Raw genomic sequence first — 14,875 nt, 5'->3', positions numbered from 1 at the left:
TGCTAAACTGCAAAATCCCTATGGTTCACTGCACACGATCCCGGCCCATGTTTCAATCACAACCACACATCAGACTCAACGGCCCAGCCCGGCCCAAAGTCCAAAACAAGCCGGTAAATTTGGCGGTTCGATACGAATCCTAACTTTGGGCCAATCCTAAAAAATTTCAAAACTTTTTGCCGCCTAAAAATAAAAACCCAATATAGTCACGACCTGTAATATTATTTTCATTTCTAAAAAATTAGAATTAGAATTTCACAAACTAGATTATAGATCTGACAAAAAACCCTAGTTGTTCTCCATTGATTTCATCACAGAGAGATATGGAGAGCGACGATGATTTTCAGCTACTCCCACAATCGGAAGAGATTTCTCCTTCGGAGAGAAAGCTGAAGCGCTTGAAGAAAGCAATTAGGGTTTCCACCGAGCCTTCCTCGCCTTTGTTGGATTTCCCAAAATCTGAAGCCCTAGATTCGGAGGAATTGAAGGAATTGTCGCCGTCGGGGGCGGGATCAGAATCGGAATCGGAGGAGGGTTTTGATGGAGGAAATGAATTGGATTTTGGTTTGGGTGGCGAAGAAGAAAAAGAAGAAGAAAATGGTTTGGGGGTTAAGACTAAGAGGGTTTTGGAGTTTGACTCTGTGGGTGACGATTTCGATGCAAAACGCGACGATCTGAGCGAAGAGATGGGAGATGGGGTTGAGGATCTGAGAATTGAGGAACCAGTGAAGAAACGACGTAGTTCTGATGAGCTTGATGAAAATATAGACAACAAGAAGACGAAGAAGAAAAAGAAGAAGAATGTTGATGAGAGTGTTGTTGATCTTGATGCCACCACCAAAAAAATTACTAAAAAGGTAGTATTTCTTTCCCTCTCTCTTTTGGGTTTTGTTTTTGTTTTTGTTGTAATTAATAGTTGCTGCTATTTTTACAGGAAAGAAGGGACAATCTTAAGCAACTTCGTGCTGAGTCTCAGAGACTCTTACGAGGTATTGTGTTTAAGACCCTTTATTTTGTTGAACTTGTTTGCATAGTTTGATTTAATGGGTTTAATTAGTTTTACCATTTTGTCTTTGTTGTTAGAAACTAGAGATGCATCATTTAAACCCGTACTGCTTGTTCAGAAGCCGATATCTTCAGTTTTGGAGAAGATTCGCCAACGAAAGCTGGAGATTGCAAAAAAGTGGGTAGTTTACTTTGGGTTTATATTTATGTACATATTGGTCAATGTATTTATGCTTGGTTTGTGTGTGGCAGATCTGTTGCTATAAACAGTATGTCTTTTCTTGATGATGATGATGATGGCAATGATGGTTTTGTAAGGGAAGTGGTAGTGGATTGTAATTCAGGTGGTCCTATTGATGAAAATAGGGGAAATGATGGAGTGGTAAAAGTGGCTAGTGAAGAAACGATTGAACTTCCTGCTAACATGAAGAGCAATTTAGATGAGCTATGTATGGATGAACCAAGTGATATTAAAGATCACTCCAGCTGTAAAAGTATACCGTCCCAAATGGTGAGTTATAAGGCACGACAAATTTTGATGAATTTAACTGTTGTAAAATGAAAAAAGTGTAGGCACACTAATTTAATACCATAAAGGATTGCGCATACATGGTTTTACATATGTCATAACTCTTTTTTACCTCAACAAGTTAAACATTTGATGTATCCATGAATTTGGTTTAGCCATTTAGGGTAATTCCTATTTCAGTGTGTATGTACTCACTGTGTGCAACAATCACTACCTTTGGTTTATTAGGGTTTTGTTGGATTGAATGTTTTGTCCCAAAATCACTTGTATATACGCTTTAATAGCTAGTACGTATATGGAGAATTGTTGGAAGTTTGTAAATGATGTTTCCCTATATTTATATTGAGCAATGTGTTTTTTTTTTTTTTTTTGTTGAGAAGAGCAATGTGTTTGTTGATGACTTGATGTGAATATGTGATCTGGCAAGAAGGCAAGCAATGTTAAGTTGAATGGCAACATCTCAGAAGCTTGAAATATACAATTATAATTGCACAACATTTTGGTCATCACTTTAAACCCTCTAAGTGTGACACCTAAATTAGGTCTTTTGTTATTGTAGTGATCATTAGAGTTGGTGCTTCTCAGAAGTTAGGCTCTTTTTTTTTTTTTTTTTTTCCTGGCTGCAACTTTTAGAATGTAATTTTGATAGCACTGATGGTGAAAAGGGTTTCATATTGCTGCTGATCCCAAATCCTAATTAGTTGTGATAAAGGCTTGGCTGAGTTGAGTTTTAGTAGCATAGTCTGTAGACTTGTGCAAGAGGGGTGTTTGCTTTATTTTGGGATGGACTAGCCATATGTTGTAATGCCTCTACGTTGCAGGATGTGGATGAGGAATCCAAACAAGAATTTCGAGCTCCAATTGGTGATACCCAGGTACTTCTTCCCCCCCTCTCCCCCCAAAAAAAACTGAATTGTTTGGAAGTTATTCTTACCCTATTGGTGTTGTATAAAAAATTAGGGCTGTGTTCTGATTCAAAACAAGTAACTCTAAGGATGATCAGTCTATTTGTATGCTGTAGGAGCTGTTTTCTGATTCCCAAACAAGTGACTCTATGGATGAGCTACCTAGCAAGACACCCAGCAGTCCCTTGGAAGAAGTTATGGCTCCATCCTTTCTTGCAATGAATTTAAAGCTTGATTCTGCTCCTCCTGATGATGTGTAAGTGTTTGTAGAATTTCTTTCTTTTACAGTTCTACACAGCAAAATCATTTACTGTTTTGTGACCTTATTTTCATTACACCTCAAGTTCCCTTGTTAGGATATCACTCTCGGGGAATAGATTGCTCTCTGTTTCTGTATTGTATGGTTTTACTTATTTATGTTTGTCTATGACAACCGGTTCCTTTTCTCACCATCTGAATAATCATTTATCAATTAAAATGGTATTTTTTTGTGTGTGAATATTTTATATATATAAATATTTATTTATTTATTTATTTATTTATTTCGTGTGTGTGTGAGAATTGTGATCCATACTATAGTTGGCTATTGTAAACTTGAGGCATACCTTACTGGACTCTACATTATCTCCACAGTCTAGGTGTTCTAAAATGTAAAGTTGATTATTGCTTCTCTTTTGTAGTTCTTCTGACGAAGAGGGCAATGACAAGGAGAACATTGCTCCCCATCCACATGGATTAACTGATTTATCTTCATTTCATGATCCTGTTAAAGCATTTGTTGATGATGAAGCAGAGGAAGAAGATGACAGTGATAATGACATGCTTCGATTCCAAGATAATGAAGAAGATGAGGACAATGAGGATTTAGAAGAACTTAAGGATATGATAGCAACTGGATATGAAGAAAAGCCAGTTGATAATGAGAAGCGTAATCAACTTCATCAGAAGTGGCTTGAACAACAGGATGCGGCTGGAACAGAAAATCTTTTGCAGAAATTTAATTGTGGTTCAAAATTGAAAGAAACAACTTTGCTTGAAGAGGAAGAAGATGAGGAAGGTGATGAATACAAAGAAGATTTTGGCGATGAAGCTGCAGAAGATTCTAACCCAACAAATGTTGCCCGGATGAATTTAAAAAAAGCAAAGCAAATGATTCCTCAAATGTTTACGGATAAGGATGATGTATATTTATCATCTGATGATGAGGAAACAGAAAAGAGGCTAGCTAAGCAGTGCCTATTTGAGAAATCTGTGAGTTCTTAGCATTTTATTTATTATTATCTTCAGAAATATGATTTATTTTCTAATGCTTTATCAGAATTTTCTGCTATCTTGTCTAATAATGGATCTGGTCTGTATTAGATATATCAATTATGCTATTTGTTCTGAGTATTGTACAATTCACAGAAGGTTATGATATGAAACAGGAGCCAGCTATGTTTTTGTCACCGGCAGAGGATGAGAGTTCCAGAGAAGTTTTTGGACTTATAAAGAAGTTGAATATTGTCCCTGACTCTAAGAAGAAAGCCAAAACACCTTGTATGGTCTTTAGTATATTAGTTCTATATTTTACTCATCAAAGAAAAAGAAAAGTTCTGCATTATATTTCAGCCACCAGTCTTCTGTGTTTATTTTGTTATGCTTCTTATCTTATTGTTATTGCTATTTTTATTTTATGCAGCCCTTTTTAAAATGCCACCTGTTGGAGGAAAGAGTAACATACTGTCCAAGGTAAACCAGTTTGCACTTGGGATTTTGAATGTAGATTGCAATATTGTTAGCTATGCTATTTTAATTGATTATCAGTTTCTGTAACAAAAAGAGTATCCAAACTTAAACCAGTGTGCTGAAGTGAAATATCAAAGAACACATTTTTTGTTTTAGATCTCATACCAAAGGTATGCCAGATAGTCTGCATGTTCTATTTCCATGATGGTGATAGCTGGTTCCTGTCTCCTTTCCCTTTTCTAACTTCTAACATGCATATTCATGAACATTTTTTGCACACTGGGAATCCAGTTCTCATTTTCTGCTTCCAACTTTATTTTTAATAAATTCTGTGCACATACACATATTGATGGGAGACACCAGTTATAAAGAGCATTTTGAATTAACTATAACTACGGCATTGGTTATTCTTGCAGTCTTCTTTCCTTGGTTGGGGGTCAAATCATTCCTTGCCCTCATCCCAAAAGAAAGCATCAGGCAAAGTTCGTTCTTTTATTTTTGGTCGAGATGACAGCAATAGCAGGATTTCAATCTCAATGTCTGGTCTAGATGACAGCAACAGCAGGAGTTCAATCTCAATGTCAGAGGGTTCTTCTGATGCGGTAAGCTCAAACAGGGAGCAAGGCTGAAGTATATACAAATTTTCTTGCTTGCTTCATTTTTGATATATTTTTACTTGCTGCACTTAGTCAGCAATCTGTTTTACCATAAGGTGATTAAAGGGAGGTGGTGGGGGGGGGGGGGGGGGGTGGGAATTATTGTTGGAGATGCAATGAGAATATTGAGGTTTTATAATTTCTGGGTTGGTTGCAATTGATTAGGGACTATCAGAATGCACCTCTATTGATAGCATTTCAACCATGAAGTTTTAGTTTACCATCACAGCATTCATTCCAGTTGCTCCTGTGGCATTTTCTTAATGATAGAATGCTAAATATATCTTTCTCAATTTATCAATTTCAATTTTATTTGAACATGCAGATTCAGAGAGAGAATCAACCAAAAAGGCCTGCTTCAGCCAAGTTCAGTAACTCACAAACTAAAGCTAGTACCCAGAACACAAGATCTGTAGCTGAAATGAAGTCAGGTACTTCACTGTTTGAGATATTAAGGCGATCTTCCCTGCAATCTGAGCAGTGCACTCGAGATAGTATGGTTGTGCAAACTGAATCCGTATTTGCTGCATTTAAATTGTCAAAGAAGCCAATAAAGACAGAAGGAAAAGCTTGATGTGTATATATAAGAATGCCTTGTTATTGTTTGACTCAATGTTTTTTGAGAAGTTCATTTGTTTATCATATATTCTTTACATCTATTTGAGCCCATTTCAGAAGCCCTGGTTACCTTATATTTTGCTCTGAGTTTGGGTCATATCAGATTGCCTTTAATGGGAATCTTGATGGGGATCTGCTGTGAGCCTGTGAAAGTAATGCTGTTCCTGTATATATTGGTTGCATGCTTGCAATGCATTCCCTCTTTCTGGTTCAAATCAATAGACTACTGGGAATGTTATTTCCTGGAAATGAATTTGTGCCTCGAGTCTGGGAGTACTTAACACCTGTATAATACTATAATCTATACGAGTAATGTTGATGTTCCAACGTCAGTTCACTGATTGGCAAGCAAATGATCAGTCGGTTACTGAAGAATTGTCCCTTTGGTGACATCAACGGCCATGATCTTTGTGTCATATCATTCAACGGCAAATAAACTTAAAGTAATGCTACAGTCACAAATTATTTTACAACATTTTTACAAATTATTGGTGTGACAAGTTCTTATTAGTTCTAATATGGGTCCACTACTAACATCACATTTATGTTTATCAATAATTATTTGAAAATTACTAAAGTCACATCAACAGTTTGTAAATATATTGTAAAATAGTTTGTCTATAGCATTATTCATAAACTTATCATGCCTTTAACTCAATTTTAGTTATAAAATTTGAGAATAATATCTTGGCTAATATATATATATATATATAAAGTTTCAACTTTTGATTATTGCTCTTATCATAAAATTAAGAAAGGTTAATTGATTTTTAGTATATGTGAGATTGAATTTTAGATTTATTATTTGACGATAAAAGACTTTATTAGTAGGTTTTAATTAGTTCAACTGATTAAAATTATTATCATTAAATAAGAGATTTAAAGTTCAATTTTTATCTATATTAAAAATCAATTGGTATGATGATAAAATCTTTTTTACACCAAAATCATTAAGGCTTCATTTGGGAGTTCATAAGGGAATGAAATAGAATGAAATGAAATAATCATAAGAGAATAGAAAATAATGGAATGGAATGTATTAAGCAAGGGAAAAGAATGAAATTTTTTTACACCAAAATCATTAAGGGTACGTTTGTTACACTAAACGTGGATTACAATAGGAATAGTAATCTTTATTACTAAGAATAAAATGTATTGTAATTGAATAACCAAACATATTCATTAGTTTGATTGCGAGTTGTAACATTAGAATAAACGTGGATTACAACAGGAATAGTAATCTTTATTACCAAGAATAAAATGTATTGTAATTGAATAACCAAACCTATTCATTAGTTTGATTGCGAGTTGTAACATTAGAATAAAACTTATGATTTATTTTAGGAAATACCTCATTCATATCATTATATTTCCTATAAAATAATATATTTTAAATTTTAGAGAGATGAGTTGTTTTTTTATGATTTTTTATTTTCATAATTGTTAGGTGAATATGGAAAGTTTATTTATTTGGAAATGTGTTAATGTTAGAAATTATTATATCTACTAAGAAATAACTATTACAACCCTTTTAGAGAGGAATAACTATTCCTCATTTTAAAAAATTGCTATTCATAAGGAATGACTCAGGGCCGGCTGAAGCTATAGGCTACTTAGGCAGTGGCCTAAGGCCCCCACTGATAAAGAGGCCCCCAAATATTAATAATATATTATATAATATTCCATAAAAAAATTGTATAGTTTGAATAAAAATTGTCTTAATTTTGAATATTTTCTCACACGTGAAACTTATTCCGATATTGATGGCTTAGATTTATTTTTAGGACTAAAAGTTTTAAAAGAAGTTTTGCAAATAAATGAAAACTCTCCAATTAATGTACTAAATTATATAAAGAGACTATAATCTTTCCAAATGCATGTATTGCTTTCAGAATATTACTAACTATACCTATTACAGTTGCTTCCGCAGAAATAAGAATTTCAAAATTAAAATTAATAAAATTCTATTTAAAATCAACTATGTCACAAGAAAGATTAAGTGGATTAGCCATATTACCAATTGAAAGGAAATGTTAGCGGAACTTGAATGCAAAAATTTAATTAGTAATTTTGCCTCTCAAAAAGCAAGAAAAATAAATTTTAATTGAAAAAAATATATGAATTTATAATTAAATATAATAAAAGGCCCTATTTAAAACTTTCGCCTAAGGCCCCCAAATTCATTGAGCCGGCCCTGGAATGACTATTCATTGTAATAAAAATATAACCAAACTATTGAATAACTAAACCATAGGAATAGCTATTACATTACGGTGCCTATTACAATCTATCAAACGTGCCTTAAGACTTTGTTTGGGAGTTCATAAGAGAATGAAATAGAATAATCATAAGAGAATAAAAAAGAATGGAATGAAATGTATTAAGCAAGGGAAATGAATGAAATTAAATAAACTTGACTGAATATTTTAAAATAAATGAATAAAATAAATGAAATGTAAGTAATTTTGTTTGGAAGTAACATAGAGAGAATGAAATAGATTCATTTTATGACAATATTACTATTAGATCTTTATTTTAAAATAAATGATTTAATATATAAAAGTATTCTGAGAGTTTTAATAAAAAAAGTCATTAAATTTAATTTCATAAGTAAAAATTTTCTTAAAAAAAAAAGATTTTTTTATTTTTATTTTTTAATAAAAAGACTTTACAATTTGAGTCCACTAAAACTCTCTTTTGATAAGATGACAGGGGCTAGGAATTATCGATGATAAATCTTTATATTTACATAAAACCCGGAAAAAGAAAAAATTTCAAATGCATTGCCATTGTCTCGAAAGGTGTTAGTCACAAGCTATCTCAAGAAGCCACCAGAGATCGAACCAATAAGGTTTCAAAATTTAACCTTTTTTTCAACCTTTATCCTTTTTGACTTTGAAATTTTTTGAGGTGTATTACGGTGGGGAGGGAAACACTGGAACAGTGTACGACCTAGTTTTTGGACAGAACATTGTTTTCCCTCGTGATGAGAAGCGGAAAAGTATCTAACTGGCCAGAACTCTCTTTGTCTCTCACTAAAAGAGGAAATAATCTATACGTGTCACACTCTCATAGGTCCCTAATAAACTATTAAGTACGCTCACCTGACTGAATCATTCCCTACAATTGCACCTAAAAATGGGTTCAGACTTCAGACTTCAGACTTCAGACATCTTCATAGTCTTTCTCAGACAAAGGTCAAAACTGAAAGCTCAAAAATCCTTAACACAAAACAGTGAAACACAGCTTACCTTTCTAAATCAGAAGATCCCCAAATTGAGATTCCTCAAAAATCTGTCATGGGATTTTAAATCTTAGTTGTCCAAAACCCTCTCAGATCCAAACACCCAAAATATAATATAAGATCCATCCGAAATCCACGCGTGTGCTATAATGGCCAAACGCTGAATCTAGTCACCTAAAAACCCAAGTCCAAGGCTTCTACAAATGGCGAATAGTCCACACAGAGGCAAGTTTTTCTTACTCTATTTGCTTTTCATTTTCACTTCTGTTTCACTATTGGTAAGCTCTAGCTCTAGCTCTCTCTCAATCCAACACGAGCACGAACATGATTCTTGTGCTGCACCCAGCACAGAACTTACTAGTAAATTCAATGAGCAACAAGTTTTATTGCACCAGCTTGAGGATTTAGTGAGAAACCTTAGTGAAATAGTTACTAAATTAGAATCGAAATTGTCGGAGTCTCCGAAGGTGGCATATACGGATAAGAGGCACAATCTAGATAATGAAAAGGCTAAAAGGGGTAAAAGGGTAGGTAAGGATTTAGAGGAAGACGAATTGGGAGGTGAAAATCGAGAGGGAGAGGGAGAGAAAGCGAGGGCGGTTTCTGTAACCAAGTTTAGCCCATTTTGGTCTGAGAGGTTTCAGTTTGTGTCGGCTGTGAAATTGGACTCGGATGCTACTTGTATTCATGTGTTGCCGTTTCGGGATTTCGAGGGGCTTAGTAAGTATGTTGCAGTTGGGGATGAGAGAGGGAGGGTTTATGTGTTCTTGAGAAATGGGGATGTTTTGGTCGAGTTTTATACGAGGTCAGATTCGCCTATTACATCCATGCTTTCGTACATGTCAGTTTATAAGAATGAGAGTGTTGTGGTGACGGGGCATAAGAATGGTGTGATCTTGATGCATCGGATTTGGGAGGTGTCGAATGGAGATGAACTGAGTTCACTGTTCATGGAAAATGGGGGCAAGATCGTGTCAACTGAAAATGGGGAAGATGGGCTTCCGATCAACATCTTGAAAGTGCATCATGTTGGGAGGATGAGGTATATTTTGTCTGTGGATGGTAGTGGAAGGATTAGGGTTTTAACAGAAAATGGAACTGTTTTTGGTTCAACCATGCCAGCAAGCAAGCCACTTGCGTTCTTAAAGCAACGACTTTTGTTTTTGACAGAGAGTGGTGCAGGGTCGTTGGATTTGAGGAGCATGAAAGTTAAGGAGTCTGAGTGTGAAGGCTTGAACCATTCTCTTGCACGGTATTATGTTTTTGATGCCACTGAAAGGTCTAAAGCATATGGCTTTACCTCAGAAGGTGATTTGATTCATGTGTTGCTCTTGGGGGATATAATGAACTTCAAATGCAGGGTTAGATCCAAGAGAAAAATGGACATTGATGAGCCTCTCGCATTTCAGGCAATTAGGGGGTTTTTGCTTATTGTTAGTGAGGAGAGGGTCTTTGTGTATAATGTTTCATCTCATCATTATGTTAGGGTTGGTGCACCTCGGCTTCTTTTTTCTGCTGGTCTGGATGATATCAGATCATCTTTTCTAAGTAATCAAGCAGTGGATGTGGATGCTGAGAGAAGAACAGTGATACCCTTAGTAGCCAGTGATCGTGAAAAGCTTGTTGTTCTCGGCCTCGGAAGTGGGTACGTGGGAATGTATCGTTCTAACCTTCCAATATTTAAAGGGGAGTTTAATACAATTGTATGGACCAGCCCTGTGTTATTCTTCATACTTTTTCTATTTGGGGCTTGGCAATTTTTTGCTAAGAAAAAGGAAGCACTGACTTCATGGGGGCCAGATGATCCTTTTAGCTCCACATCAGCCACGACTGGAGCTCCATTAGGAACTGGTTCTGGGGACAGATCTTTTGTAGACTCTTCTTCTAGAGGTTCTGATATGATGGATCTTAGAAGTAGTGGTCTAAGAGGTCCATCGAGAAGGTATATTTCTCCCACTCGTTATCCTGGTGGAGCGACTAATTCCTTTAGACCGTCTTCTGCAGATCATAACTCTCGACCAGCTTCTGTTGACCCAAATTTCAGAGCAACTTCAGAGTTAAAATTCAGGGGTTCAGCTTTAGAATCTTCTGGTTTTCCAAAAAGAAGGGAGAGTCTGTTTGTAAGCAATCAAGTTGTAGATGATAACAATTGACTTCTTGAATCAATTGCATGAACTTTTGCTTCAGAAGTCTCAGAGTTCCTTCAGATTTTATCCTTAGGACCGTTCATTTTGGCATCTGCAGGGGCTGTTCAAACTGGCAATATCTGTAACTTGCAACTTTGTAACTTCTTGTAGCTCAAGGAAATAATGAAAAAAAGTTTTAGCATTTTTTTTATAAAAAAATTCCTTTATTTTGTTTGTTGTAGAAAGATGGAAACAGAACGTGTATAATACAAATATAGAAGCAAATAAGATTCTCCTTTAGGGATTCATCAAATTGCAATGGTTTGTGTTGTTTTCGTTGGCTGAAAACCTGAGATGTAAAAGGTCAATCATTTATCTCGAAAAGCAACGGGCGATTCTTTTGCAACCTTCATCATTATTTTTTTGTTTTGTTTTTGGGTGGCTTATTATTGTTAGGTGGCTAAATAGCATGAAGTAAACCAATTTTAACACAATTTGTTGGTCGAGCCCCAAATGGTGATGCAGCTGCCTACTGGTGAAGTCTGGGCTCAAATGGTGGCTTACAGATGTGTTCTGGATTCTAAGATGGGTCTTGGATTTTTTATTTATTTTTTATTTTTATTTTTTATCATTTGCAAAAGACCTGGTCTTCCTGTAATTGGAAATGCATTAACGTTGAGTGTCTTTGTGATACATGTAACCCAGTGCTAGAAAATAGGGAATATCATGTTTGACAAGTTTTACTGATATATGTTGTGGGTGATAGCTTTTCATGTATGGCAAGAATTCTGACTACCAACCTGTTTAAGACTTTTTCCAAATGGGGGGAGCCTTGCAAACGGAGATTATCCAAGGAATTACCCTGGCTTTGAATGAAAAAATGCTAAGACTACAACGAATCATACAAATTTTGCCACAACTTGTCACATGGTTAGTTATGAGTGGTGGAAATGTGAATCTTATGGAACAACTACTTTTCTTTACTACTCACAATTTACCATATGATAAGTTGTGGCAAACATTGTGTAATTTTTTGAGATCTTAGTATCGTTGGCTTTGTGTTAGTACTTGACACTTGGAAGTCAGAATTCTGGCCAACTAATCTCCAAAATGAGTTTTACTAGGAAAATAGCATTTGCATTTCTATGCTTGGTTGTGGAATAAAGGCCCAACACCCAAGGGTAATTTGTCTTCCCCGCGGTAGCCCCCAATAGAAAAATCCTGTTAATTTTGTCAATCACATTACAAACACGAGCGAATAAGAGATAACTTGCCTTTATCATGCATGTGATAGGCCAAAATGGCCAACTGGCCCTAAAATCGTAATTATATAGTTAGTAGGCTCCATTTACAAACATTATAAGTTACTAGCATCTCGAGTCTTAAAGACTCGATTTTGGCCTTCAAAATCGAGTCTTTGAGGCTCGGTTTGTATGCTTGGACCAGCTCTGATGTGGCAGAGTTGCCATTTGGCATTCACATGGAAATCGAGTCTAACCTGGCTGAGCGACGTGGAAGCCCCTGGAAATCGAGTCTTAGAGACTCGGTTTCCAATTGGGGTTTTTCAAAATTAACGTCTTCGTCTCTATTCTCTCACTCTCACTCACACTCACACTCACACTCACACCCTCTCACTCGCACACAAACCAGAGCACTCTCACTCTCTCACCCTCACTCTTACATCTTCATTTCCCACACTCACAAAACTCTCTCATTTTCTCTCTATCTCTCACACGGCCTCTCACATTCACACACGCTCACACACACACAGAACCCTGCCGGCGTCGACGAGCAGAGCCCAGCCCAGCCCAGCGACGATGCTGACAAGGCTGAGCCCAGCCATCGGCTCCTCTCCTCCTCGATCTCTCTCTCCCTCACTAGGAGATCCTTTCTCCTTTTCTCCCTCTCTCTCATTACCACCCCCATACCCATTCATTTTTCCTCACCATACCTATACCCATACCCATTTCGATTTTGCTTGGTAAGTTATTTATTTGATTTTTTGTTTTGATTATTGTGAAATTTTGGGTTTGGATTTGGATACTTAACATCTAGGTTATTTATTTAATTTTCAGTTTTGATTTTTGTGAAATTTGGGTTTGGATTTTGTGGTGTAATATGTAGATACTTTATTTAATTTTTATTTTATGATTTTTATGAAATTTGGGTTTGGATTTGGTGAGTGCAGATGACATTCAACTCTCTTTGGCTGAAGTCAAACTTGCTTGGTTACCCATTCCGATTTTGCTTGCTAAGTTATTTATTTGATTTTTTGTTTTGATTATTGTGAAATTTTGGGTTTGGATTTGGATACTTAACATTTAGGTTCTTTATTTAATTTTCAGTTTTGATTTTTGTGAAATTTGGGTTTGGATTTTGTGGTGTAATATGTAGATACTTTATTTAATTTTTATTTTATGCTTTTTATGAAATTTGGGTTTGGATTTGGTGAGTGCAGATGACATTCAACTCTCTTTGGCTGAAGTCAAACTTGCTTGGATAGTGCATATTGTTGCTGCCATCCTTAAGACTTTCCAAATTTCTGGCTTCAGGTTAAATTGTTATTGCTGATTAGGATTATAGCTTTTAGGAGAGAATTGTATATCTCATTAGGCCCATTTGCTTGTCTATTAGGAGCTTAGGACTTACAAGTTTATATGAAATAGTTATCTCATATATTTAAATGTTATAGTACCATTACAAATTACTAAATTATATGCATATAAAAAAGCACTTAGTAGTTTGCTATTGAAGAAACAAATTACATAGTCTTTTTTCTGTTATGTAATGTCTTTAACTACTGATTCCCAACTATTTTATGCTACAAAGGGCTCTCTCACTGAATAGACCATTTATTATACTTCAACATGAGTTACTGAATTAATTTGAAAGGTTAGAATTGCTTCATTTATCTTATGTTGCATTTATTTTTAAATGAATTTCTATTTCATTTGCATTGCCTGATTACTGAACAAATAAATAGAGAGTAGAGTCAGTATTTGGCTGTCTTCACACTAACGTCGAGCCTCTTGCCACTATTATGGCAGAACCACTACCAGTAATTTTTTCTCTTCGCTTTTAAGTTTGACCATTAAATAAGATCAGAATTTGATATTTGTTTGGGTAGTTTTGATTTAGGTCTTTAAGTTATGTTTTTATCTTAGCTTTTTAGTTTGTGCATTAAATATAATCAACTTTTTTGATATTTGTTTGGATTGGTTTCAGTTTAGGTCTTTAGGTTATATTTGGTTTTGATTAAGGTATTTGAGTAAAAGTGATTTTAGTTTAGTTAGTTGTGTTAATTTTTTTGTATTTAGCTATCTATGGTGGCTGGGTTAAAATAAAGGAGCAGATTTAAAGAACTTAAGTGAGTCTTAATCTCTTTCAGGCACTTCGAATATTGAAATAGAGCAGGGGATTATTGTAGACAAAGTTATAAGCAATACAAATCAAGTGGGAATGAAAAAGTAAATTAAGAATTTCCCTTAATCTATATAAGTAGGAATGTGAATCTTTGTGGAAGGAAGGCTTTTCAATTCTTTAATTTTTTAATTCTGTTGAAGAATGAAAGAACAGGATGATAAAGTCAAAGAATGGGTATAGGTCATATTCAGTGAAATTTCTTTTAGAATCATTTGGGCATTATTTATGATTTAGATTCGGGTATTTTGGTTGATTGGTTATGATTTAGGTTTTTCGGTTAGGAATGGTTTTGTTTAATTAGTTTAAATAGATGGATTAGATTTAGTTTTGATTAAGGGATTTTGGTTAGAAGTTTTGTTTAGGTTAGCTGGCTTGGCATAAATTGGTTTTAGGTATCTAGAATCGATTTTGCATATTTGGGTTGCTTTGATTCGGCCAACAAAGCACATAGAACTTACGGCTTTAAGCTACGGGTGCTTTTGAACTCTAGGAACCAAATGCCTCTTTGAAAACAAAACCTAAACCCTATTCAATTATTGAGGAGGGGGATTTAAACGCTAGTTTTCCTTATAAAAGAGATCAGGAAATGTCACTAAATTACAAGATTCTTGGCCCATTTAAACTAATTCTAAAGCAGAATC

General features: G+C 35.1%; 2 protein-coding genes across 2 annotated transcripts; both read left to right on the top strand.

Moving 5' to 3' along the window:
* Nucleotides 1-227: 227 nt before the first annotated feature.
* LOC115974304 (protein IWS1 homolog A) lies at nucleotides 228-5,690 on the top strand. Its single transcript, XM_031094584.1, has 11 exons — nucleotides 228-857; nucleotides 935-989; nucleotides 1,084-1,183; nucleotides 1,258-1,516; nucleotides 2,356-2,409; nucleotides 2,556-2,695; nucleotides 3,120-3,690; nucleotides 3,867-3,978; nucleotides 4,121-4,170; nucleotides 4,584-4,769; nucleotides 5,149-5,690. Exons 1-11 carry the CDS (start codon nucleotides 324-326, stop codon nucleotides 5,395-5,397), a joined length of 2,310 nt encoding a protein of 769 aa, XP_030950444.1. The 5' UTR covers nucleotides 228-323; the 3' UTR covers nucleotides 5,398-5,690.
* A 2,902-nt stretch (nucleotides 5,691-8,592) lies between these two features.
* LOC115974303 (uncharacterized membrane protein At1g75140) lies at nucleotides 8,593-11,119 on the top strand. Its single transcript, XM_031094583.1, has one exon. The coding sequence runs from the start codon at nucleotides 8,889-8,891 to the stop codon at nucleotides 10,836-10,838; it is 1,950 nt and encodes a 649-aa protein (XP_030950443.1). The 5' UTR covers nucleotides 8,593-8,888; the 3' UTR covers nucleotides 10,839-11,119.
* The last annotated feature ends 3,756 nt before the right edge of the window (nucleotides 11,120-14,875 follow it).

Source organism: Quercus lobata, chromosome 2, assembly GCF_001633185.2.
Source record: "Quercus lobata isolate SW786 chromosome 2, ValleyOak3.0 Primary Assembly, whole genome shotgun sequence".
NCBI lineage: Eukaryota > Viridiplantae > Streptophyta > Magnoliopsida > Fagales > Fagaceae > Quercus > Quercus lobata.
The sequence above is the reverse complement of the archived record's forward strand: the minus strand, read 5'-3'. Positions and strand labels throughout refer to the sequence as shown.

Excerpts from the sequence above, each read along its gene's own strand:
- LOC115974304 (XM_031094584.1), top strand. The coding sequence starts at position 324 with ATGGAGAGCGACGATGATTTTCAGCTACTCCCACAATCGGAAGAGATT. Across the intron at positions 858-934 it reads CCAAAAAAATTACTAAAAAG|GAAAGAAGGGACAATCTTAA; the intron begins GTAGTATTTCTT and ends CTATTTTTACAG. Across the intron at positions 4,770-5,148 it reads CAGAGGGTTCTTCTGATGCG|ATTCAGAGAGAGAATCAACC; the intron begins GTAAGCTCAAAC and ends TTGAACATGCAG.
- LOC115974303 (XM_031094583.1), top strand. The coding sequence starts at position 8,889 with ATGGCGAATAGTCCACACAGAGGCAAGTTTTTCTTACTCTATTTGCTT.